General features: G+C 40.8%; 1 protein-coding gene across 2 annotated transcripts; it reads right to left on the bottom strand.

The window, feature by feature from the left end:
- SNRNP40 (small nuclear ribonucleoprotein U5 subunit 40) lies at positions 1-25,701 on the bottom strand. 2 transcript variants are annotated; one of them, XM_025278560.2, is made up of 10 exons: positions 25,493-25,701; positions 22,537-22,666; positions 20,807-20,900; positions 19,054-19,219; positions 17,877-17,999; positions 9,824-9,944; positions 7,526-7,608; positions 6,355-6,416; positions 1,047-1,182; positions 1-516 (listed from the first exon to the last, which is right to left on the bottom strand). In XM_025278560.2, the coding sequence occupies exons 1-10, from the start codon at positions 25,634-25,636 to the stop codon at positions 409-411; spliced, it is 1,167 nt and encodes a 388-aa protein (XP_025134345.1). In that variant the 5' UTR covers positions 25,637-25,701; the 3' UTR covers positions 1-408. The 2 variants fall into 2 exon arrangements, with proteins under 2 accessions (XP_025134345.1, XP_006054650.1); XM_006054588.3 differs by having other exon boundaries at positions 1,047-1,150; positions 25,493-25,698.
- Positions 25,702-25,748: the final 47 nt, after the last annotated feature.

Here is a 25,748-nt window from a genome sequence, read left to right as displayed (position 1 = left end):
TCCTGTAAAAAGGCATCTAGTTGGCTTTTAATACAAAATGAGTCAGAGAAACAAAGAAAGAAAATATACAAGTTATTGAACTAAACAAAAACAAAAACCTGATAAATATATTTCAGTCACATTCCCTGTCTTCAGCCTAGATTAGGAAATAGGAAATGATGAACCAACCAATGTCTGTCCTTTTGAAGAAACCTTATTTAAAAAAAAAAAGAAAAAAAAAGGAGGAAAAAAATAAAACAATCCCTAAAATCTGGCAGGTGGTTTTAGAGGCCACTGGAAGCTTGCCTTAGTCATCGCGGTGACCTGGGACACTGGTGGTTTGGAACATGGCTACCTCCTCCTCATTTCTTGCTACTAACAATCTTCATCTGAAGGGAGGATGCTGGCTTGGACATCATTTGATGCCACTTATGCTGTCTGAGGTCTCAGGGTCAAGCAGTCTTGTGGAGTCTTCCATTCCATATCTTCACTGAATCTCCCCCATATATAGTCTCTTGTCACTGGATGCTGAGAGAACTGAGGTGAAGAGAACAGAGAAGGTAACTGGAAGTAATGAAGGCTCAAGGAGACTTGGTGTTCAAGGGCTCTTATGTCAACAGGCAATTTTGGTATAAAAGAGCAACTGGATTTAGCTTACATTCCCCTCCTCCTAATCACCATTCACAGGAAACTAGCTTGGCTTTTCAATCAGAATTCTTTCAAAACTATGAGGGTGGACCATGCTATGGGAAATACATTATCAAGGTCTAAATCTTGATTTTCCTTGTCAGTCAAGCCTTAAGAAAAAGATCTCAGTCATTCTAGGAGAGAAGAATCAATGTCTATGCTAGTCATTTTGTAAATGTGCTTCTGCTTATTATTCTTAGCCCTGGAAAAAGTTATATTTTCTCAGAAATTCAAGTCCCATTATTTAGCTGAGCTAGCCAATAAAAGGTAAGTTAAGTTCCGGTTTATATCTGAACATTAAGAAACATCATTCTTTTATCCAACTATATCACTGAATCATAGACCTGAAGCAAGTAAACTCCCAGTCAGGACAGACTTACTGATGGGTTCATCGGGGTGGAAAGCCACTTCATTGATGGAGCCAGCGTGGCCCGGTAGCTTATACAAAATCCTCCTGCTTGTGGTATCCCAGACGTAGACGAACCTGCAAACATCATGAAGATGGAACTTCTGGAACTAAGGGTAAGGAAGGAGTATGGCTTTTTAAGGGAAGTGGAAGCAACCTTTTATTTAGTGACTCCATACTTACTGAACTGTGCTCTGATGTTTAGAAACTAGGAATATAGATTACAAATAAGGCATGGATCCTGCCCATGAGCAACTGAGTGGAGAAACAGGAATAGCTAAATTATTGGTATTTTCTAATACAAGCTTCTGAAGTAGGAAAGATCACAGAGAAGACAGACAAATGGTTCTTCCTATAGCTCCCACACAGAAATCTTTAAAGAGCACCCAGGGACTTCCCTGGTGGTCCAGTGGTTAAGAATCCACCATCCAATGCCGGGACCATGGGTTCAATTCCTGGTCAGGCAGCTAAGATCCCATATGTTGCTGCTACTGAGCCTGAGCGCCACCACTAGAAAGGAGCCCACATGCCACAGTGAAAGATCCTGAGGGCCGCAACTAAGACCCGATGCAGACATAAATAAATAAATATTGTTAATAAAAAAGAGCACCCAATATAATTAGGGTGTAGTTAACTTCTTATATACCTAGGAATGTCTTAAACCCAAATATACACTCGATCCAGATCTTGCACTGAATTCATGGGCAGAAAAATACTTAATTCTAGCATGGGAAGGGGCCAACAGATATTAGCTAAACTTATTCTACAGAAAAGAAAACTAAGGTATAGTGACTTCTCCATGGTTACACAGTTCATCAGTGGCAGAATTAAAATTAAAATTCTTAATATATATTCCAGTATTCTCCTTTCTCTTACTACCTTCAAATGCCTTGCGTCCCTTGCCACCTCTCACTCCCTCTACCCCTGCCAAAAGAAGTTTCTTTGACCTTCAGCCTTGTTTGGGTCATTTTAAGCTGAAAGTAAAATAAATAGATATTATCTTCACATGACCATGCAAAGAAAATATGCTGGTACATTTAAAAGGCTGATGATTTTCAAATAGGTTATACCAATTATTCACATATTTGTTTTGTTCAATCAACACCTAAAGGGTATACTCAACAGTACATGATTATAAAATGCCTAGTTCTGAACATTACATTTTTAGTTTAAAATGAAGATAAAAAAAAAAAGAACTTCTTAATTACAGTGTAGCTCACAAGGTTTAGGCTCCATAAAGTGAAAGTGAAGTTGCTCAGTTGCTCAGTTTCATGTCCGACTCTTTGCGACTCCATGGACTGTAGCCTACCAGGCTCCTCTGTCTATGGGATTCTCCAGGCAAGAACACTGGAGTGGGTTACCATTTCCTTCTCCAGGGGGTCTTCCCGACACAGAGATCGAACCCAGGTCTCCCGAATTGGAGGCAGACACTTTAACCTCTGAGCCACCAAGGAAGCTCATAGGAACTAAATAAAAACTCCATGCAAGGTGGAAGAGAGGGAACTCCGTCTGTAGACTCCTTGGCTCTAATGCTCAGGTTTTCCCCAGTGTCTTGTCACACACAGTAACTGTCCTCATTAATCCAGCTAAGGCTATGTGGCATAGTGAAAAAGTGTGTTAAGTTCTGGGTTCAAGTCTCAATTCAACTATTTAATAGCTAAGTAGCCTTTAGACATTTACCTAACTTCTCTGAGGGCCTTATGATGGAGTAATGATGGAGACAATGCTGATCTCACAGCTTGGTTGAGAGAAATGAAATAATGAAATAATGTATGCAAAGTGCCCATCACGCAGAATTTATGATAGCTATTGTTATGATGATAAAGCGCCTGTCTGCAATGCGGGAGACCTGGGTTGGATCCCTGGGTCGGGAAGATCCCCTGGAGAAGGAAATGGCAATCCACTCCAGCACTCTTGTCTGGAAAATCCCATGGACAGAGGAGCCTGGTAGGCTACAGTCCATGGGGTCGCAAAGAGTCGGACACGACTGAGCGACTTCACTTTCACTATTGTTATGATGAATAAATAAATTGTTATCAAAACAGAATCACATGAAATCAATATGCTAAATAAATCACTCACAGCAGAGACTGACCAGTCATTTCATAGTCCTTGATAGGAACTCTTGAAACGTTTCAAATCTGAACAGGAGTAGCTAGGTGAATTGCAAGTAGGGAAGAGAAATTTGCCAAATTCAGGCCAAGCTGAAAAGCAGTTTTCTGAGAAGGATACATTATCCAGGCATATAAAAGCCAGCAGAAGTCCAGATCTCCAAGGGTTTACTTTAAGGCCTCACTTTCCATGGCTGCCAATTAGATGCTAAATTTAGAGGGGCCTTATCCTCTCCTTATTCTGGGATGGCAACATTCGGCAGGAATCAGGCTCCTTATGTAACACAGCGCTGTTGACTTGAGGCTAATTGGTGAGGTGGCCTGTGAAATGTGGCCAACCCTCAGCAGGTAGACAGACAGGCTTTTCCCTAGACCAGAGCCATGCTTCCACATGCAAGGTTTAAAGGAACAGTGGGGAGGGAAAGAGGGAAGAGAGGACACCAAAAGCTAGAAAAGAGCCAGTGTCAGAAACAAACTGCTCAGAATAGCTAGGTAGACATTATTTAAAAGCTTAATCACACAGGAAAGATACATCTCTACTGAAAATCATGTACAAATACTTAGAAAGGTTCTTACTCTGTCAGAATGTAAGACATCTGAACCGTGGACCTGTTTTTCACGGTCTTCTTTAGAAACCTGGCAACTGAAATCCTTTAGATTCCCTCTCCAAGGTAACCTGCTAAACCACCAGGACTCAAACCAGCAATGTGGCACAGTTTTACCTGGGTCCTTTCCCCTGCCATAAAATACTCAAATATTCACCCATTTTCCCCTGGCGTTAAACATGCCAAGGAAAAAAAAATGGATTCTGGAATCTTCTATTAAGAATTGTTCACAGGTCAGAAAGGTGTGCGACAGATCAAAGTGTGCTGAAAGCCCAAGCTAGCCTGGGAAAGGCTTACTGCTTATAAGATGATGCCTGTTTTCATTGAGTAGCAGGAAAATCTCTAAGTTGGGAGAAAGATGGGGTTAAGCAGAAGAGGGCTAACAACGTTTCCCAGTGGGAGCTAAACCCAGAGTCTACCATCTGAGTGCCTCGTCATTCTTTTTTTTTTTTTTTAAATAAAATAGTTATTCTTATTTGTTTGGCTGGGCCAGGTCTCAGTTGTGACATGAGGGATCTTTAGTTGTGGCATGTGGGGTCCAGTTCCCCAACCAGGGATCGAATCCCGGCCTCCTGCATTGGGAGCAGAGTCTTAGCCACTGAGCCTCCAGGTAAGTCCCCAGGGCCTCGCCATTATTTACCATCTCACACTGTGGCCCAAAAGCCTGGGCACTTGAACATCCCTATTCAACATGACTCCCTCCCAAATAAGGTCACCGTAGGCATACCAAATAAAAGCATCTCACTGAAGAATTCTCTACCTTCTCTGTTTCTCATTCATCACTTAATTCCTCAGGCAGTTTAAACTGATTCAGCTCCGGGTTGAAAAATATCTAGCTCGCATTCTGCCACATCCTCACCAAGTTATCTTGACACTTTTCTCACTGAACTCAGATCCAGCTCTGAATCATTCCCAACACAGTCAGGTATTATTAATAGCTGAGCTGATACGCAGGACAAAATCTGACCATCCTTGAGCTAGGAATTCATTCATGCAATATTGCTTAGAATTGGTCAAGCACTGCCCTGGATTCAGAGATGAGTAAGATTCATTCCCTGATCTCTAGGAGCAAATAATTTAGTAGGGGTTGCCCCACTATATTTGTCTTACTATAAGATGCAATCATGAGAAACGCTGGGCTGGAAGAAGCATAAGCTGGAATCAAGACTGCCAGGAGAAATATCAATAACCTCAGGTATGCAGATGACACCACCCTTATGGCAGAAAGTGAAGAGGAACTAAAAAGCCTCTTGATGAAAGTGAAAGTGGAGAGTGAAAAAGTTGGCTTAAAGCTCAACGTTCAGAAAACAAAGATCATGGCATCCGGTCCCATCACTTCATGGGAAATAGATGGGGAAACAGGGGAAACAGTGTCAGACTTTATCTTTTTGGGTTCCAAAATCACTGCAGATGGTGACTGCAGCCATGAAATTAAAAGACAAGCGTCTTGGAAGAAAAGTTATGACCAACCTAGATAGCATATTCAAAAGCAGAGACATTACTTTGCCAACAAAGGTCCATTTAGTCAAGGCTATGGTTTTTCCAGTGGTCATGTATGGATGCAAGAGTTGGACTGTGAAGAAAGCTGAGCACCGAAGAATTGATGCTTCTGAACTGTGGTGTTGGAGAAGACTCTTGAGAATCCCTTGGTCTGCAAGGAGATCCAACCAGTCCATTCTAAAGGAGATCAGCCCTGGGTGTTCTTTGGAAGGAATGATGCCAAAACTGAAACTCCAGTACTTTGGCCACCTCATGCAAAGAGTTGACTCATTGGAAAAGACTCTGATGCTGGGAGGGATTGGGGGCAGGAGGAGAAGGGGATGACAGAGGATGAGACGGCTGGATGGCATCACTGACTCGATGGATGTGAGTCTCAGTGAACTCCGGGAGCTGGTGATGGACAGGGAGGCCCGGTGTGCTGCGATTCATGGGGTTGCAAAGAGTCGGACACGACTGAGCGACTGAACTGAACTGAAGATGCAATGACTGCTAATAAAGATTAGGTGTATATAATGTGATTACAACCCAGAAAAAGAGCAATTAGTAATGCCCAATAGGTAAGGGAGAGAGAGGGCCAGGTAAGTGTATAGATACAATATAGGTAGATTACTAGGGAGATACAGGAGTTTGGATAATGGAGGCGGCGGAAGGGATGTAAGACCAGGAAAAGTTCCATGTGAGTGAAGCACTGTGGTGATTGACGGTGGGGGAGGAATATGTAATAAAACAACATGTATGTGAATGAACTGAAGCATGGCAGAAAAATCTCATGAAGAGAACTGGAGCCAGATTAGGAGTCTGAATTTTATTTCACTGGCAAAGGCAATCTAACAACCAAAAAAACGGTTTACCTTCCAGGTTTAAAATGTATCCAAAGAGGGTAGAAACGATGTATTTGTCCACACGATCTTTAAACCCTTCAGACTGCACTACATACAGCTTCATCTCTTGAGTACAGCTATAACTCAATGTTTGCTCTGGCTCAGTACTGGCACTTCATGTATTAAACAAGAGAAGATACCTGCATAGCTACATCATTCTTTACCTCATGTCCAGTAATCCTTACCTGTCAGCTGAGCCAGCTGCTATCTTGCTTCCATCAGGTGACCAAGAACATCTCAGAAGATTCTATAATGATGAATAGGCAGGAATCCAATGAATACAGTAATGTACCAAATGTATGTACCCCTCTTTATTAGACTATAGCATCACTAAGAGATTTTAAATGCTTAAGTACAGTTTTTTGTTTTCTGTTTTTTTTTTGGGCTGTGCTGCATGGCCTGCAGGATCTTAGTTCCTTGACCAGGGCATGAACCTGTGCTCCCCTCAGTGGAAGTGTGGAGTCTTAACCACTGGACTGCTAGAGAAATCGCCCTCTTGAGCAGAGTTTTAAGTATTCTCTGCAACATATAATCAACAATTGTCTAATATTCTGTGGCTCAAGACAGCCTATTTTGATATATTTCAAACCAAAACTGCTTAATTTACAGTAAATTAACAGTGGACCTGGCTGTAAAATTTTGTTCTGCCTACTAATGGGGGCTTCTTTTGCTCATTTATCTGGATCCTCATTAAAATTTTTATCTTGAAGAAAATAAAAATAAAATCAATTCTAACAAAAGATAAAATTTGAAAAAAAAAAAAAAAAGATAAAATTTGATTTATGTTTAAATAAAATTCTTTGATTTTGAAATCAAATAAAAGATTCAGTGAAACTGAACCTTAATGGGTTCTCAAAAGGAAAATATTAGTCTATATTAACAAACTGTCTGGAGGAAAAGCTGTTTTGAAGAGCTCATCTGAGAGTTTCGGCAAAATTTCAGTCTCTCAGAGCTTGGCCTGTGGTTCTTACTGAGGGAAGGGATGTATCTGAGGACTCTAAGAGCTGGTCACTGGGAGGGTGAGGGAGGTCATCTGGGTAGCAGCCACGGGAGTCTGAGTCCCATATGGAACACTGACCTGTGAGACTCAAAGTTCCCAAAGAATTAAGAAAACAGAAGCATCTTGTTGAAGTGGGAAGTCCTAAATTTGAGGACTCCATCACCATCTGCCTATGAGTGTCTCCTTGCCTATGCTGCTGTCAGTTTTATTTCTGGCAAGAGCAGTTTTGCTGGACAAAAGTGTTACTGGAATGCTGCTCCTTCTAAGTAGAGCTATTAATCTCTATATCCTTAGCATCATCTTAAATGTCTTTGAATCAAATGGACAGTAAAATTCCTCTGCCATGCAGAACTCACCTTTTCAAAGTTGTGCACATTTCCTTGAAATATCTTCACACACCGCTCTTTGGGAGCAAATGGCCGGACATCCCAGACCCGCACTGCAAATTCAAACAAAGAAAACAAAACAGTTATCAGACAGCAGTTTCCTGAGAACCCAGCTGAAATCAGTATCATGTCAATGACAGATGCTATTTAGTGGTTGGAGAAAGACCAACGTGGTACAATGCTATTTAATAAGCCTTTTTTCTTTTACTAACAGGAATGAAATGCATTGAAGTTCCTTAACAGGGACTAAAGACACAGAGGAAAACTGAGAAGGTAGGAAGGGAAAATGTCAAACACACTGCTGGTATTTGCAACAGAAAGTAGTTGAGTGCGATACTGATTTCAACAAAACATTTTGCCAATGATTCCTCTGCCAATCCTGAGTGCCATCTAGCAGCGTTCAACACGACAATCTAAACACCACTGACTACTGTGACAATCAGTCTATAAAAATCAAACTCGGGACTAAGCTCTTCCAATTATGCTCACAGGAAAATCTGACAGTTTAATTGTAAACAAGGCCAATATAGAAAAAGTGAACTTTGAATCCAGTTCTAGCTCTGCTATATATATGGGGAAAATATCAGGAAAATAGTGAGATTCTCTGTGCTTTGGGTGCCTTTGTAAAATGAGAATGCCACTTGATCTTTTTTTAAAAAATATTTTAAAGGTCAAATAAGATGATACATAAAAGGGCTTTAAGATTGGCAGCGATAAACAATAAAATGAATTTGTAATTTTTATTATATACCTATAATGAGAAATTCTTATTTCTATTTTAAAAACCATTTAGGGAATCTCACCCTTCCTTATAGTGACTTCCCTGGTGGCTCAGACGGTAAAGCGTCTGCCTACAATGAGGGAGACCCAGGTTCGATCCCTGGGTTGGGAAGATCCCCTGGAGAAGGAAATGGTAACCCACTCCAGTATTCTTGCCTGGAAAATCCCAAGGATGGAGGAGCCTGGTAGGCTACAGTCCAAAGGGTCACAAAGAGTCAGACACGACTGAGCGACTTCACTTTTTTTCTTTTTTTACCTTTCCTTTTAACAAACAATGCTAGAATTAGACAATCAAAAATCTACTGAAATAGGATATAAATACCCACAGTAAGCAGTGGCCACAGCCATTGTTAACTAAAGCTAAATGTACAGTGAAATTTGAGTGCTGTAATTTTACTTGAGTATGGGAAAAAAGCCAACAATCCTTGAAGTTAAACAGGCATAAAAAGGTGAAACTACACATGAAAGTTTGCTATTCAGCTGAGAATACAGCCAGAAGGCAAGGATGTTCATTCATTCAGCAAGTATTTATTGAGCACCCCTTGAGTGCTAGGCTTCCCTGATAGCTCAGTTGGAAAAGAATCTGCCTGCAAAGCAGGAGATCCTGGTTTGATTCCTGGGTTGGGAAGATCCCGTGCAGAAGGGATAGGCTACCCACTCCAGTATTACTGGGCTTCCCTTGTGGCTCAGCTGGTAAAGAATCTGCCTGCAGTGTGGGACACCTTGGTTCAATCCCTGGGTTGGGAAGATTCCTTGGAGAAGGGAAAGGCTACCCTCTCAAGCATTCTGGCCCAGAGAATTCCATGGACCATGGCCTGTACAGTACATGGGGTTGCAGAGTTGGACACGACTGAGCGACTTTCACTTCACCTTGAGGGTTAGGCACAGTTTTCATTACAAAATGTTAGTGAAAACATTTTAGTATACCAGAGGGGCATTTCCAAACTCTTCCAGTATTAAGCATACAATCCAAGATGTCATCTTCCTTTTCTGCTATGGAAAACACATCTTCCCACCCAACAACTCAAAAACAAGTGAAGAAAGGACAAGTGTGTTAGTGTAAATCGAGAAATCGAGGTGTTTTAATGAGGACCTCTCGTCACATCAATGCTTTTGGAGTAGGGAGGGAAGATATACTGGCAGAAAGAGTACAAGTGAGATATCAATAGGTCTGTTGATCATCTGAGCTTGGTACTCTCTACATTATCAGTATAGAAACTGATGCCCAGAAAGAACAAATGCTCTGTGTAAAGATGTTCAGGAATTAGATGGAAGATTTGGGACAATCATCCTGGCTTCTTGACCATCTCTTCTAAAGTTTTTTCTATTACAACCTGTTTTCCTAATTGCCCTGGTGGACACCTGCAAGCCATCCTGGGCTCTTTCCTTGGACTCTCTTTTACCCCAGCACATATTTCCAGCACCTAACGCCCATTTTATTTAGGGTCTACAGCAACTGACATGGAGAGCTTTCCTTTCCAAAGTTACCTGTATTGTCCATTGCATTGGACAAGAGATAAGAGCCTTCAGAACTTAAACTCAGGCCAGTCACTGAATCTGCATGACCTCTCATCGTGTAGGTCAGCTTATTTTGGCGCAGGTCCCAGACCTACAGAACAAAACAAGGTGACACTCCCAGAAATCAAACTGTGAACAGCAAAGAAACAGTTATTAAAGAGTCAACCTAGGAAAACTGGTATCCCTTCTTAATCTGCCTCTGGGCCAAGCACTACTTTACCACAAAATATAGAATTTCTATCAAAGAAGGAAAAACTCCTGTCTTTCTAAAAACAGAGTTAAAGTTACTAAGTTTGGCTAGAAAAATATAAACTAATGAATGTCAAAATATTAACAAAAAATAAGAGGATTTAAAGAGGTTATTTTCAATTCATGGAATTAAAAAAACAAAGTAGCTTTTAAAACACAATCTATGATTCTTTGTAACTAGAAACAAACTATTACAAACAACTATATAAAAAGTTAAATGACTTCATTTGAAAAAGGCATTTTGATTCCATGTAAAATGTACATAACACAGTAATATGCAAAAACAGAGGTTTAAAAACGTTCATTTAATGTCATAATACATATACACACATACGATGGAAAAGCATATTTATTAAAAGAAAAATAAATTTTAAGTTCACGGTTTTCTGGTTAGGAAAGGTAAGAGAAACAGTTCGGCTGAAAATAACCTAATGTCAAACAGAAAAAAATAAATGGTTTATTAAGTTATGGCTCATAAACACACTGTAACACTACAGGCGCTTATGCTAGACTTTGAAGACCAAAGTGGAATGCGTGAGGGTTTAGGGCCAGACTGAATCAGTCACTGCAACTTAATGAGTTATGTATTGTATCACTGGGCCACTAACCCTTCTGAGCCTGTTTCTGGCCTGTAAGATGGGGATAACATTGACTTTTTAGGGCTTTTGTGAGGATTACAGATAGAATGCCTGGTACACAGCAGGCCCTCTAATTGGTTGCTATTATTAAGCAAATCCTAAAAACACTCTGAAGATCAAATGTAAAAATGTTTATAAACAAACTATTATTAAGCAAATAAGAAAAATATAAAAGTTATTTATAATTACATAAAAGAAATACATTAAAGGCAACAGAAATGGTCTGGAATGTCATGTGGAAAAAGAACAGCAGTTCTGTTAAGGTCACTGTTGTTATACAAAATTTCATCCAAATTTGATTTAATATTGCCACAGTTTTTCTAACTTAAATTTCCCGCTGTCCCTTTAAGGCACTTTCCTCATCTAGAAATGAGTTTGTCAAAGCAATACATACGGCAGACAACTCCACTTTCCCCATCAATAACTCATTCATGTGTGGAACCCAGCACACTTTATACACAATCATTTTTGTGTCAGGATGTTTGCTGCCTCAATAATCAGGAAAGCTTGAAGTGGCTGACATTTTTTGTTCAAGCCATTGTTCCTTCTCTTCAGAGAAGGCATTGTTGAAACCTTTAGCTCTTTAGGAGAATGAAATTCATCATCCTTCACAGCACTTGGGAGCTATTTCCAGACTTTCCACTTTGGGGCCTGCACACGTTGTTTTGTATACCCAAAATGTATCCGGGATTTGCCAGAAGAAGAGTGAGTAGGGCAGTAATTTAAGCAAAATATTTTGCAGATGTCCTAATCAGCTGTTCAGTGATTGTGGCAGGCACTGTTGGAGATAAAAGAAATGTTGTTCTGTTCTCAAGGAGCTAAACAAGTGACGAGAGGCCTGCACAAGGGGCAACAGCCAAGAGGGCAGAGGGATTAATGTTGCCATGGTACACAGATGGGAGTGAGAAAGGGAAGGTTTCACAAAGAATAAAGCACTTGAGCAGGGCATGGAAAAAGAATTTACTGATTTATTCCCATGACACGCAGTTTGTGGAATCTTAGTTCCCTGATCAAGGACCGAACCCAGGTCCTTGGCAGTGAGAGCAGGGAATCCTAACCAGTGGGCTGCCAGGGAATTCCCAAGAAGTACTTCTTTATTTAGACAAAGTAGAAGGTTATTCCCAGGCAAAGATGATGCATAAAAGCAGAGGGGCAGGAAAAAATTGCTGGGTTGTAGGGAAATGGGCAGAGAGGAAGCAGACAATTCCTGAGTGATGGGCAGGCAAAGGCCAGCTCATGAAAGGTTTTGAATGACTGGCTTGGACTTTACCTCCCTCACTGGGGAGCCACAGAAGTGGAGTAGTGGAATGAGTTGATCAGATTCTAGAAAGAGCCTTCTGGTCCAAATAATTGGAAAGGATGAGAACACAGATGGGACTATGTTAAAAAAATAAATTAAAAAAATCACCAGCTGACCTCCCATTCTGACTAGAGCTCAAGATTACAAGAAATGCCAACCAGATCTTCAAGCCACCAAGCAGAAGCACATTTTCTTCTTTTATTCATTTTCCTCTGACTCCACAATCCTATACCCAGGAAGAAAATCTCAAGAGCCTAACAGGAACTGTGTGTTTGTTCACAAATATAATCAGAATTTGCTCACTCCAGATTTTAAGAGGGCCTTCCATTCCCTATTTGTTCCTCCTGTCCCAGAATAGGCAGTGCTCTCTGAGAGACTGAGAAGCAAACAAAAACCAGGCTCTTCAGGAGTACTTCCTAACGTAGTAAGGCAGTGCAGGGATTTGTCAAGCAAGCTCAAGAGTGGTAAGCCCCTGTCTGCTTAAAGGATACTTGTTAATTGAGTAGAAGCAATATGATAGAGTTGTAAGACTACTGGCCCTCTGGAGAGTCCTGGCTCTACCACAGACTATTTGATCTTGGCCAAATCACTTAACCTTTTAGGGCTTTGCTTTAGTCACCTGTACAATTAGAGAGATGATGAGATGTCTAAAGTCCCTTTCAGGTTTGACATTTTCTGAGTCTATTTCTGATGGAAAAGGAGCCTCCCTTTTGCATTTTAAAAAGAAACTTATGAGGGCCTGCGTACTATTCAGAGTCTTTCTGGGTCCAAGAACAGTTACTCATCCCTAAGCATGTCAGAACAGGATGCTGTTAAATAGGGAGAAGACTGAAATTCTATGGATGGTTTCACATTCCTCTAGCATACCCCTTAGTTATACAGGAGCAAAATAAAATAACTAAAGCAACCTAATTTCAAATACCATCTTTATTAACTGCTATCATCAAAAAACAATCTGACAACTGTATCCAAAACATGAACTATCCTTATATTTGCTAACACACTGATTTTCATCTAGAAATCTATTCTAAGAAGTAATTAAATATGGAAAGCTTCACACGCAGATATATTGGATATACTGCATACAGCAGCATCATTTGTGATAGTGATACATATGAAAAGCCTGTGCAGCAACGAAGATCCAGGACAGCCAAAAATACTAAATACATCGCCTGCCCATGCAGGGGACACAGGATGGATCCCTGGTCCAGGAAGATTCCATATACCATGGAGAAACTATGCCTGTGGGCCACAACACCTGAAGCCCATGCGCTCTAGAGCCTGTGCTCCACAACCAGAGAAGCCACTGCAATGAGAAACCTGGGCACCACAACAAACAGTAGCCCTGTTCGCCACAATTAGAGAAAACCCGAGCACAGCAACAAAGACCCAGGGCAGCTGGAAAAAAATTAAAAAGATATGTCTGAGCTCATATTTAAAGAAAACACTAAGCCAGTCATGGCAATATCCAATGTTCGGGATTCTAGGCAAAGGACTAGCCATATATATGTGTGTGTGTATATATCCCGTATGTGTGAAATCTAAACTATGCCACAAATAACCTTATTTACAAAACAGGCTCACAGAGATAGAAAACAAACTCATGGTTACCAAAGAAGAAAGGGAATGGGGAAGGTATAAATTAGGGGTTTGGGATTAGCAGATATAAGCTATTATATGCTTCCCTGGTAGCTCAGCTGGTAAAGAATCCACCTTTAATGCAGGAGACCCTGATTCGATTCCTGGATCGAAAGATTCCCAGAAGAAGGGCATGGCAACCCACTAGGCTATCCACTCCAGTACTCTTGGGCTTTCCTGGTGGCTCAGTTGGTAAAGAATCCACCTGCAATGCGGGAGACCTGGGTTTGAACCCTGGGTTGGGAAGATCCCCTGGAGGAGGGCATGGCAACCCAAAGGCTTCCCTAGTGGTTCAGACGGTAAAGAATCTGCAATGTGGGAGACTCGGGTTCAATTCTGGGTCAGAAAGATCCCCTGGAGAAGGAAATGGAAACCCACTTCAATATTCCTGCCTAGAGAACTCCATGGACAGAGGAGCCTGGTGGGCTACAGTCCATGGGATTGCACTAAGTTGGATATGACAGAGTGACTAACACACACATTATATAGAAAACAGATAAACAATGAGGTCTTACTGTATAGCACAGAGAACTATATTCAATATCTTGTAATATAACATAATGGGAAAGAATATGAGAAAGAATATATATGTATAACTGAACACTCTATTTTATACCAGAAACTAGCACAACATTGTAAATCAATTATACTTTAGCCAAAAAAAAAAAAGCCTACAAGGCTATGATGAAGAGTCATTAAGTGCTGTACTCATAGGACTCTATTTATATATTTCTCATATTTGAGATAAATTTGGATTTCAGAACAAAATTGGTATATATCAACAAAGACTGAGATTAGCTATGTGAGGAAAAAACTGATCCAAGAGAAGGTAACATATATGTATCTGAGAAGACATGGAAAACCTTCAAAACCTAAAAAGAAACTCAGTCCCTTCAGAACTAAAGTACAACTGAATATATTTGTTTATGAAAGTTAAAAGTGCTAATTACTCAGTTGTGTTCAACTCTTTGTGACCCAATGGACTGTAGCCCGCCAGGCTCCTCTGTCCATGGAATTCTTGTCCAGGCAAGAATACTGGAGTGGGTAGCCATTCCCTTCTCCAGGGGACCTTCTTGACCCAGGGACTGAAACCAGATCTCCTCCACTGCAGGCAGATTCTTTACTGTTTGAGCCACCAGGGAAGCATACTTGTTTATAGAAGGTCCCAAAACAGTTTAGACAAAGAGCCCAGAATAAGCCACACTATTTAAGAAGGACTTACTAGCACAAGATTATTATTCTTAGGCTTGTCTATCCCCACAGTTATGAAAAGATCAAATTCTCATAGTTTAAAAAGTCAGTCTCAGATGGTCATACATTGTATGATTGTATTCATATGATATTCTGGAATAGAAACTATAGGACAAGAAAGAGATCAACGGTTTGTAGGGATTAGGAATGAGTAGAGGGTTTGATGCAGAACAGTACTATAAAATTTTTTTGGGTGATGGAAATTGTTCTGTCCTGTCTTTGGTAGTTACATGAATCTGCATAAGCATTAAAATCCATAAAACCATATACTAAAAAGAGGTTAATATCATATGTGTTCCCAGTTGCTCAGTTGTGTCCAACCCTTTGCAACTCCATGGACTGTAGCCTGCCAGGCTCCTCTGTCCATGGAATTTCCCAGGCAAGAATACTGGAGCGGGTTATCATTTCCTACTCGAGGAGATCTTCCCGACCCAGGGATTGAACCTGTGTCTCTTGAGTCTGCTGCACTGGCAGGAGGATTCTTTACCACTGTGCCACCTGGGAAACCCAGGGGAAAGGCTGCCCTGACTGGGAATTGAACCCTGGCTACAGCAGGGAGTGCACCAAATCCTAACCACTAGACTACCGGGGAGCATCTAATTTCACGGTATGTACATTTTTATAATAATAATAACTTAAAAGTATGAAAATTACCATGGCTAGATGACACTAGTCCACCTCCAATGTATTAGAAGCTGTCTAGTGATTCTAATAATAGTGGGTTCCCAAACTTCACTCAGGGAAATAATGCATTTGCTGTTAAGGTGATCTAATTAAGCACCCACGTTCTGACTGTAGTCTCCAAAGAGACATAGGGTGGAAAAGGGACGTGAAGTTGAATTTTGGAAATGGTGAATTTTTAGGTACTCCAAATGGGGATGCTGAGTAGCTGGCTGTATATATGGGTCTGGATCTGAAGATGTGGGTTGAGAACATCGAGTTATCTGCATAGACATGACAATTAGAGTCACAGAATTAGATGGGAATTGCCCAGGGAAAGGAATATAATAAGAGCACTGAGGAAAGAACCTTGGGGAATAACAACATTTAAAAAATGCATAGACAGAATAGCTTGCAGAGGTATCTGATGGCTATGCCTGATGAAAAGGGTAGGAAAGTATACTGTCAGAGCAAGTTTAAAAAAAAACAAAGACTAAAAGGATCTACTAGATTTAGTAACAGGGAGATCACTGGTGACCTTGAAGAGAACAGTGTTAATAAAACAACAGAGGCAGAGCCAGACTGATGAGCAGTGGTCAGGAGACATGGAATTGAGAAATGAAAGGGAGATAAGGCATTAAGACAGTGAGTGTAGAAAATATTCAGGGGATTTCTCACAGGTAATAAGAGCAAGATTCTGGGCCCAAACTCTGGGTTTTGAATCATTGGTAAAATGGTATTGTGTGTGTGCTCAGTTGCTCAGTCCTATCCGACTCTTTGCGACCCTGGGAAGCCCATTAACAGCACTTATTTCATAGGTCCGTTGTGAGGCTTAAAAGAATTATAATGTAAAGCTCTAAGAACAACAGGTGGCACAATGGTAAGCAATTCACCTGCTGATGTAGGAGATGCATGAGATGCGGGTTTGATCTCAGGAAGATCCCCTGGAGTAGGAAATGGCAACCCACTCCAGCATTCTTGCCTGGAAAATTCCAAGGACGAGGAGCCTGGCAGGGTCCGCAAAAGAGTTGGACCCGACTTACGGACAAACACGCACAGCAAGCATTGAGAACAGTGCCTAACACACTTAAGTGTTAGAGGATGATGATAACAGTATTATTATTGTAACCACTATCACCATCTTTAAAGAAGTTTGGCTGTAAAGGGGAAGACTGAAAGGGCAATAACAAGACAATGTGGAACTGAAGGCAGACTCTTTCCCCAACAAGAGAAGACCTGAGCATGATGAAATGCTAATAAGAAGCAATACAGTTGGTTAAAAGAATAGGATTTGGGAAAACTGACAGCATAAGGTCCCAGAGACAGGAAAGAAAGGTTGAAATCTTTCCATTTAAGGGACTCCCTGTAGATAAAAAGACATTCCATCCATAGTAACAGCAAACGAGGCAAGGAGAGATGGGAGTACAGTACAATTTCTAGGTAGAAACAACATAAGAAGTTGAGTATTTACCCAATAATTACTACTCTCATGATAAAGCATAAGGTAAGTCAAAGTCTTTGAAATACCTAAGGAAGCCAATAAGTAAAAGCAAAGACAAACTGAGTCGCCGCCCCCTCCCCCTCCACATTTCATACTTACTGGCACCTGCTATGTCCAGAAACTCTACTCTACTGCTCTACTGCATTTGGCTCATTAATGCCCAAGACAACTCTACGCGATAGATATTGTTAACCCCTACTACACACATAAAACAGAAGTTGAAAGAAGTTAAAGAACTAGTGTGAAGTCACAAAAAATTAGAGAACAGTAGAACTGAGATTAGACCCCAAGTCAATTACTTGAAAGCTTGAGCTATATTATACTATCAAGAAGTCTATTGTCTCTTTTTGTCAACATCACTACCTTCTCACATTCTCAGCTATGGATCCCCCAAAACTTCCTTTCTACAGTTTCAAAAACAAAAACACACTGAAAGATTAGGGTACAGAATCACAAACTGATTTATTGCTATCTCAATGAAGGCAATACAGGTTAAAAAAAAAAGTTTCAAATGCTGTTACTCAGGGAATACACTCTTCATTTTTCAGAGTTCCCACACAGGGACTTCTCACTTCTTATAAACTGCCTGGTCCCTGATGGACAGGGACCATATAAGTTGTAATGCAACCCTGACACAGAAGTCAATAAAGACAAGACAGAAAGAAAACAAGTTCTAGTTTATCTTTCACTTAGGTGGTATAAAGTGCAAAGTTAATAAGTTGGAAAGACTTACCTCTGTAAATGGAAACAGGTGAAAAGTAAATATAACATAAACATCTAAAATACCTTGATATCATTGTCTATTCCACCAGAAATAATCTGATCACTTGTATCATTGAAAGTCACAGCTAAAACTTGGTAGGTGTTCTGAAATGTCTGGATGGCCGCTTTCTTGCGGATATCCCAAAGCTGAAAAAGAGGACAAGAGAGTCTACAATAACATCACTCTAAGAAACAACTGCACAGTACACCCATAAATCTAAGGACTGTGGAAGTGAAAACATCAGTAAAGGGACCCTGTTCAGAAATTTGTCTGATTATCCCATCAACATGGTGAGAACTGACTATAATTTTGCCAATATATCTGAACGCTGGTAGAATAAATCACTTTGGTTATATTTTCAGACTTCTTTGTTAAAAGTCTGAATACATGTGGTTAATTAAATGCCCTTAGAGTGGACATCTTCACCATGTTTATTAGTTCATTTGTTCTACACAAAGGATATTATACCAGTGTTTTGAAATTGTAGATCTTAATTCATTATTCAGCTACAACTTACATTAAAAAAATATATATATACATACATATGGAGAGGAGGTTACATCAGTGAAAATGGCAGAGTACTGAGTGCCCAAAGATTGTCCCTCTACAAAAGCAGAAAACTGGCAAAACTCTGTCAGAATCAACTGCATCAGAACTCTAGAAACTACAGTTTACAGCAACCAGGTAAATACTCACTGAGGATGAAAACCAGCTGGGTCCTAGTGAGAGGGCTTTCTAGCGCTTGAACTAACTTACCCTGGCTCCATCCTCACTCAGCAACAGCTTTGAAAACAACATGCACTGGCCTTTTAATACACTGACTGAAATTTCAAAACATCCTTGTAAGACATGTATATGACTGTCACTTTTAAGACGGAGAAACTGAAGATCAGAAAAGTGACCTAAAGTCACATAATTAAGTAAACACTAAGTCAAGAATCTAATTATTCTTGGATGGTGATCTACTTTATTCCAAGTGACAACGGTTCTACATGGTTGTAACAGTCTGTAGGATTCATAAAAAAAGAAAAAAACCTCAACTGCTTATTATCTGACATGTATTTTAAAGAGAGTCTGTTTTGGGAAATGTGTGATGAAACAAAGTTGTGGAGAGAAGGGTATAGCATAGGTGGGAAGACAAGGTAAGTTTCACATTTTGTCGCCTCAGAAACCCTCAACACAGAGACAGACAACACCCACCTTGACTGTACCGTCGTCACTGCCAGTGCAAACAAGCTGGGGGCCCCTCCTGGCTGGGTAACAGGAGTTCACAAACGAAGTATGCCCCTTCAGTCTTTTAACCCTCTCGCCTGTTTCACTATCCCACACCGCCACAGTTTTATCTGTGGATGCTGAGAAGAGCATACTAGAAAGCAAGAGGAAGAAAAAAAAAAAGTGAAGACAAGGAATAGCAATCTGTCTTCCTTACTTGTCAAAATGCACCCAAGTCTTCAAGATCACTAACATGCTGTGCTCTGACAGTTTGGCACCTGCTTCGGGAATGTCTCACTCAATGTACCAAAATCCTAATAGTAGTCTAGACCCAATTATAAGGTCTACTCTAATAAATGTAAAAAAAATTTTCCCTTTGTCAGTCCCCATGACATGTTGTACATCTAATACGGCAGTCTTCTCAATCTTTTCTTCCTCTGTGATATACTACACTTCACACATCCTTCCACTTGAAAATGTATAATCATTCCCTGCTGCAGAAGTAAGACAGATAGTAGCAATTTCTGGCTCAGTAAATCTAACTCTTTCTCTAAAAATCAAAGCTTTTATTTGCCTCTGAGAATGACTTCTAAGTTATGATTGATTTTATAATGATTTCTTTACTCAAACAGGAAAACCACACAAGGCTATGTACCTAGTTATTCAAGGAACCCTAAAATTTTTAGAGGTAAGAGCTGTAAGACAATAAATGTTTACTGAAATACTGAATGGGATTAATTAACTTTGTAGAATTACATTTTTTTTTTTTTTTTTTTTTGACTATGTGGCTTACAGGACCTTAGTTCCCCAACCAGGACTGAACCTGGGCCATGGCAGTGAAAGCGCTGAGTCCTGAACACTGGACTGCCAGGGAACTTACACAAGTAGTTCTAATACATACATAAAAATCAAACTGTTTTGAATAGGAAAAAATCTTGAGAAAAATATACCATAATATTAACAGTGATTATCTTTGGAATGATAAAAATGTAGTGGATTTTGTCATTTTCCTGCTTTTTTTTTTAGTTTTCTTGAAACAGATTGTTTCATTACTTTTATAATAAAAAATAATTAATTTCTACAGAAGGAAATTATATTTTATGTCTTAAGAAAGAAAAAATTTTCTGGCTGTTGAAATGTTAGATAGATATTATAAATACATACATGGAACAATGGGCTTCTCTGGTGGCTGTAGTGTATTTTGTCATTTTCCTGCCTTTTTTTTTTTTTTTTTTAGTTTTCTTGAAACAAATTGTTTCACTACTTTCATAATAAAAAATAATTAATTTCTACAGAAGGAAATTACATTTTATGTCTTAAAAACGAAAAAATTTTCTGGCTGTTGAAATGTTAGACATTATAAATACATACATGGAACAATGGGCTTCCCTGGTGGCTCAGACAGTAAAGAATCCATCTGCAATGCGGGAGACCTGGGTTTGATCTCTGGGCTGGGAAAATCCCCTAGAGAGGGGAATAGCTACCCACTCCAGTATTCTGGTTTGGAGAATTCCATGGACTGTATAGACCATGTGGTTGTGGATGTGACTGAGTGACTTTCATATGGAGCAATAAATACCTTACTTGGGGTGACAGTGATAGGATGATAAGGTGGTTGTTCAAAATGCAGTAATTTTTGATAGCACGATCTTCTAAGAGAAAACTCAGGGATGAAATATGAAAGGATGCCAAGAAGAATTAATATAAGCAGCAGCCGTCATCCACAATGCAGAATACTCACCTGCCGTCTGTGTTATAATGAAGCTCCATCACTGCTCCACTGTGTCCCTTCAATGTAGCGTAGTTATCACAGTCTCCATAGACATTCCACAACACTGTTAGGGAGACAGGGGCTCTGTGAACATTACTAGGCAAAAGAAAACTATTACTGGCCATGGAAAGGGTACTTAAGAATTCACTAGAACAACAGTTCTGAAATTACACTCCTTTGAAACACCATTAATTCTATCAACAATATCTTCTTTACATTAGAACAAAAATAATGCAGCATTTTCACATTTCATAAAATAAAAACATTTTAGATAATGGATATAATTTTTTAAATCTTAAGTTTTCTTCCATACTTTTAAAAAGTTGGCACTCACAGCTAGTTGTCTCCTATGAGTAGAAGCAGACTGCAAAATGATGGTACTTATGGGAAACTTTGGAAGCTGCAACTGACTTGAAGGTCACACGGCAATGACTTTATACTACATTTACTTAGTGTACATGTACTAAATACCTATTCCAAGTGCTGGGGTAAAATAAGGTAAATGAATAGAGACAGTTCCAATTCTTAGGGGGCTTGGTCCAACACAGAGTGAAGTTTGATAAGTATTATTAAGGAACACTATATACATAATAAGCTACTTAAGAGTTATTTTCCTGCTGATAAAACTGCTTCTAGTTTGTTTGATGAAATTAAGTATATCAGCAGTTAAAGTATGTTCAGCTAAGATCCCTAAGCCTTCTAGAGACTTGGCCACCAGTAAGTTTAAGGAACACAGAACTAGAAACTGAAATCAAAACAGACATCATTCACCCTGCTGCTGCTGCTAAGTCACATCAGTTGTGTCCGACTCTGTGTGACCCCATAGACGGCAGCCCACCAGGCTCCCGTCCCTGGGATTCTCCAGGCAAGAATACTGGAGTTGGTTGCCATTTCCTTCTCCAATGCATGAAAGTGAAAAATGCAAGTGAATTCACTCAGTCGTGTCCGACTCTTCGCGACCCCATGGACTGTAGCCTACCAGGCTCCTCTGTCCATGGGACTTCCCAGGCAAGAGCACTGGAGTGGGTTGCCATTGCCTTCTCCGTCATTCACCCTGAGGCACAGTTAAAAGAACGGAGTCAAAGGACCCATTTCATTTCACAATGTGGCAAATGATGCCAGAGGAAGCATCAGATGCTTCTGTTACCTTCTCTTTTGCTTTTTCTCATGACTTCTTCAATATGATTTCTACTTATTTTCCCCAAATGGGTGTTCCTGACTGGAAGCTGAGAATCTGATAGCAGATCCAAATAAGAGACAAATACATTATCCAAGTGAGTTGCCATGTTAGGATTTCCTCCTTCCTGAATGCTAAGATTCTGAGGCTATGGATCAAGAGAGCCTCATATCTTTGGGGAAAAAGTTCTCTCTCCTCATTACTCTCATTAGCCTTAAAGTGTAGATCTTAAAGTTTAGGCTTGCTAAATCGGCTTGAGATTTGCCTCCATGAAGAGGAAATTCCCAAACTAGAGCAACTCACTTTTCAGCAGGTGATATAACTCCTACTGTATTTACCACACGGACCCTAAGTTCTACATTCAAAATCATTCAGTATTTTCATGACTCTATTTTAGCTTATTAGCTACACAGTTTGTTATGTGACCAATTTAGATTGATACCTTTTATAGCACTGAAAGTTTTAAAAAATAATCAGTATTTGGCAGACAGCAATTACTCCAGATTCAAAAATTATGCCTTACATATCAGTCGGTCAAATCCTGCAGATGCTAAGGTGGATCCATTGGGGTGAAACTTGCAGCAGTACACTTCCCCTTCATGTCCCGAGAGAAGCATGATTGGGGCTTGAAGGGAGGAACATCTTGGAGGACCCTGAAAAAATGAGAAGTACAGTGTAGTCGTTACATACAAAGGAGACTGAAAAGTTGGGGAACCGGGAGTACAGGGAAAAGACAATGGAAACAATGATGGAGTGTATTTCTCCTGATTTAGAGAATAGCAACTCTTCTCATATAACTTATGCCTCCAATTTGATACTCTGTTGCTGAAGTTTCCAGTGTCTGTTACACTAACTCTCTTCCTTCACTTGCTCTCCCATAGCCAAATTTTAATCGCTCAAACATGTTAAACTTATTTCTGCCTCAGGATCTTTTGTTGCCCCTGACAGGAGGCTTCTTCCCTGAGATCTTTCTGTGTGTGGTTCCAGTGCTTTCTCTCATCTTTCCTGGAACACTCAAGTCCAAGCAGCACCCTACCTCTCTTTTGCATTTGATCAACACTACTGTTTTCCCTCAAATAACTTATCACTATCTGAAATAATGTTTCTTATGTATTTGTTTAGTTTGTCTCCCCTGCTCTGCCATGAGAAAGGCTCTGTAGTGCAGGAACCTTATCAGTGTAACATTACACTGTTTTCCCAGTCTCTAGTTCGTGTAATGAATGAATGATTGAACTAATGTTTCCAACAACCCTGCAGGGTACAGGTTATTGAAGAAAGTAGTTTTGATTATGGTCTTGGACATTAAGACCAGTCTCAGTAGTGGGCAATTCAAAGAAACCCGGGCTGATATTCTCGTCAGACAGAAGTACACTATTAATAATCCGCAAATCTCCTTAGCAGTTTCCAGCTTACTCATTTACTCAAGAAATACTGTGTCAGGTACTGTCCCAGGCACTTAGGAAACAGTATTAACGAGATAAAAAATGAAGCTTGTGTTCTAGTGGGAAGGACAGAAAAGAGGGAGGGTGAGCAGAAACAAGTAAAACATATAGACGGTGGCATGTGTTATGGAGAAAAACAAAGCAGCAATGTAGGTGAGCACAGGGTATGGCAATTTAAAATGGGCTGGTCAGGAAAGTGGAAAAGTGTTATCTGAGCAGAGATTGGGAAGAGCTGAGTGTGTAAACCATGTGGACACTTGGAAGAAGAGCATTTCAGTAGAGAGCACAGCAAATGCAAAGACTTTGTAGGAGGAGCGTGGAAGCCACTGTGACTGGAGAAAGGCGAGCAATGGAAAACTGGTAGATCAGAGACGTCAAGTGAAAGAGGGCAAAAGATTGTCAAGATTTCAGTTTTACTCTGACTGACGTGAAAAACCATGGAAAGTTTTCAGTAGGGGGTAATATGATCTTATGTTTAGAAGGATTCCTCTGGCTACTGGATTGAGAATAGACTGAGCGTCCATAAACAGAAACAGGAATACCATTAGGATCCTACAGCAATAATGCCAGATGAGACAAGTGAAGTGACAGTGAAAGTGAAGTTGCTCAGTCATATCCGACTCTTTGCGACCCTGTGGACTGTATCCTACCAGGCTTCTCTGTCCATGGGATTCTCCAAGCAAGAATACTGGAGTGGGTTACCATTTCCTTCTCCAGGGGATCTTCCAGACCCAGGGATAGAACCCGAGTCTCCCACATTGGAGGCAGGCGCTTTAACCTCTGAGCCACCAGGGAAGCCCTAATGTCTTAAATCAGGAGCTAGTGATGGAAGTGGTAGAAAGTGTTCGTCACTCACTCTAAGTCATGTCCAGCTCTTTGTGACCCCATGAACTGTCGCCTGCCAGGCTCCACTGTCTATGAGATTTCCTAGGCAAGAAAAAAGGAGTGGGTTGCCATTTCCTTCTCCAGGGTATCTTCCCAATCCAGGGACTGAACCTGGGTCTCCCCAATTGCAGACAGACTCTTTACTGTCTGAGCCACCATGGAAGCTGGGAGGTGGAAGAAGTGGTAGCAAGTCTGGATATAGTTTGAGGGTGGTGCCAACATTTGCTGACCAGCTGGTTGAGGAGTTGTGAGGGGCAGGAAGACATATATTTCCTTAGCTGAGCCTAACAGGATAGAGGCAGAGGTGTGATCACCACCTCAATTTTACAGGAAATGTAGTTAAGGGCATGGATTCTGAGTTTAAAAGCTGTTCCTGGCGGTTTAGTCACTAAGTCATGTCTGACTCTTGCGACCCCATTGACTGTAGCCTACCAGCCTCCTCTGTCCATGGGATTCTCCAGGCAAAAATACTGGAGTGGGTTGCCATTTCCTTCTCCAGGGATCTTCCTGACACAGGAATCAAACCCAGGTCTCCTGCATTGCAGGGAGACTCTTTACCAACTGAGCTATGAGTCGTCTACAAAATAGGATAATAATATTTCCTAACTCTTAGGAAGTTACCGAGATTAATAGAGTTTTCATTTACACAGCACAAGGGCTCAATGGATGGTAACTATTCTTTGGTTATTATTAATACCAGTGCAGAGAAACACAGGGAAAAGCAAGTTTCCCAAGTCCCCAAAACGAGCCAGCGGCATTCATTTCCCCCCTTCCCTCGTTCATTCATTCATTCATCCATCCAATCTTCCAAGTTTTCTGAACGTTTATCGTTTATTCTACACTGGATCCCTGGAACATTTAAGAAGTCAAAACCCTGGTCCCGGTTTTTAGCTCAAGATCCTTAATTCTTAATTCTAACACCTTCTCACAGGGCGGTCAAGACGCTGAAAACGAGCGTCAAATGGAGAAACGCAGGGAGAATCGCCGGGTGTACGCCGCTTTTACTGTGTTTTTCTGCTTTAACTCCAAGGAGAGAGAGTCCCGCTCCGCCCGGGAGTGCGGGATAAGGGCCGCGCAGGATCACCAGGTGCAAGCGCTGAGGAGAGAGAAAGATGAGCTGAGGGCCGAAGGCCGCCTGCTCCTTATACTCACCGCTTGCAGCAAAGCTCCCGGCGCCGCCTGCTGCTGCCCGGCTCCAGGGCCCGACCCTGCCGCTCCCAACAGTAGTTCATGTCGCTGCCGCTTGACTGGGACCAGTGGCAACTCTGGGCCCTTACGCTTCTGCTGTTCTATCATGGCGGCAGCCACTCTCCTCAGGCCGCCACTGACCGCGCCGACCCCCTCAAGTACCTCACGATTGGCTCGGACTTAGTCTTTCCCGTAGAACTTCCGGCCGATAGAACCCAAT

This window comes from Bubalus bubalis, chromosome 2 (genome assembly GCF_019923935.1).
Source record: "Bubalus bubalis isolate 160015118507 breed Murrah chromosome 2, NDDB_SH_1, whole genome shotgun sequence".
NCBI classification, from domain to species: Eukaryota; Metazoa; Chordata; class Mammalia; order Artiodactyla; family Bovidae; genus Bubalus; species Bubalus bubalis.
The sequence above is the reverse complement of the archived record's forward strand: the minus strand, read 5'-3'. Positions and strand labels throughout refer to the sequence as shown.

Excerpts from the sequence above, each read along its gene's own strand:
- SNRNP40 (XM_025278560.2), bottom strand. The coding sequence starts at position 25,636 with ATGATAGAACAGCAGAAGCGTAAGGGCCCAGAGTTGCCACTGGTCCCA. Across the intron at positions 7,609-9,823 it reads CAATGCAATGGACAATACAG|TGCGGGTCTGGGATGTCCGG; the intron begins GTAACTTTGGAA and ends TTGAATTTGCAG. Across the intron at positions 1,183-6,354 it reads GCAGCTGGCTCAGCTGACAG|TTCCAGAAGTTCCATCTTCA; the intron begins GTAAGGATTACT and ends CCTTACCCTTAG.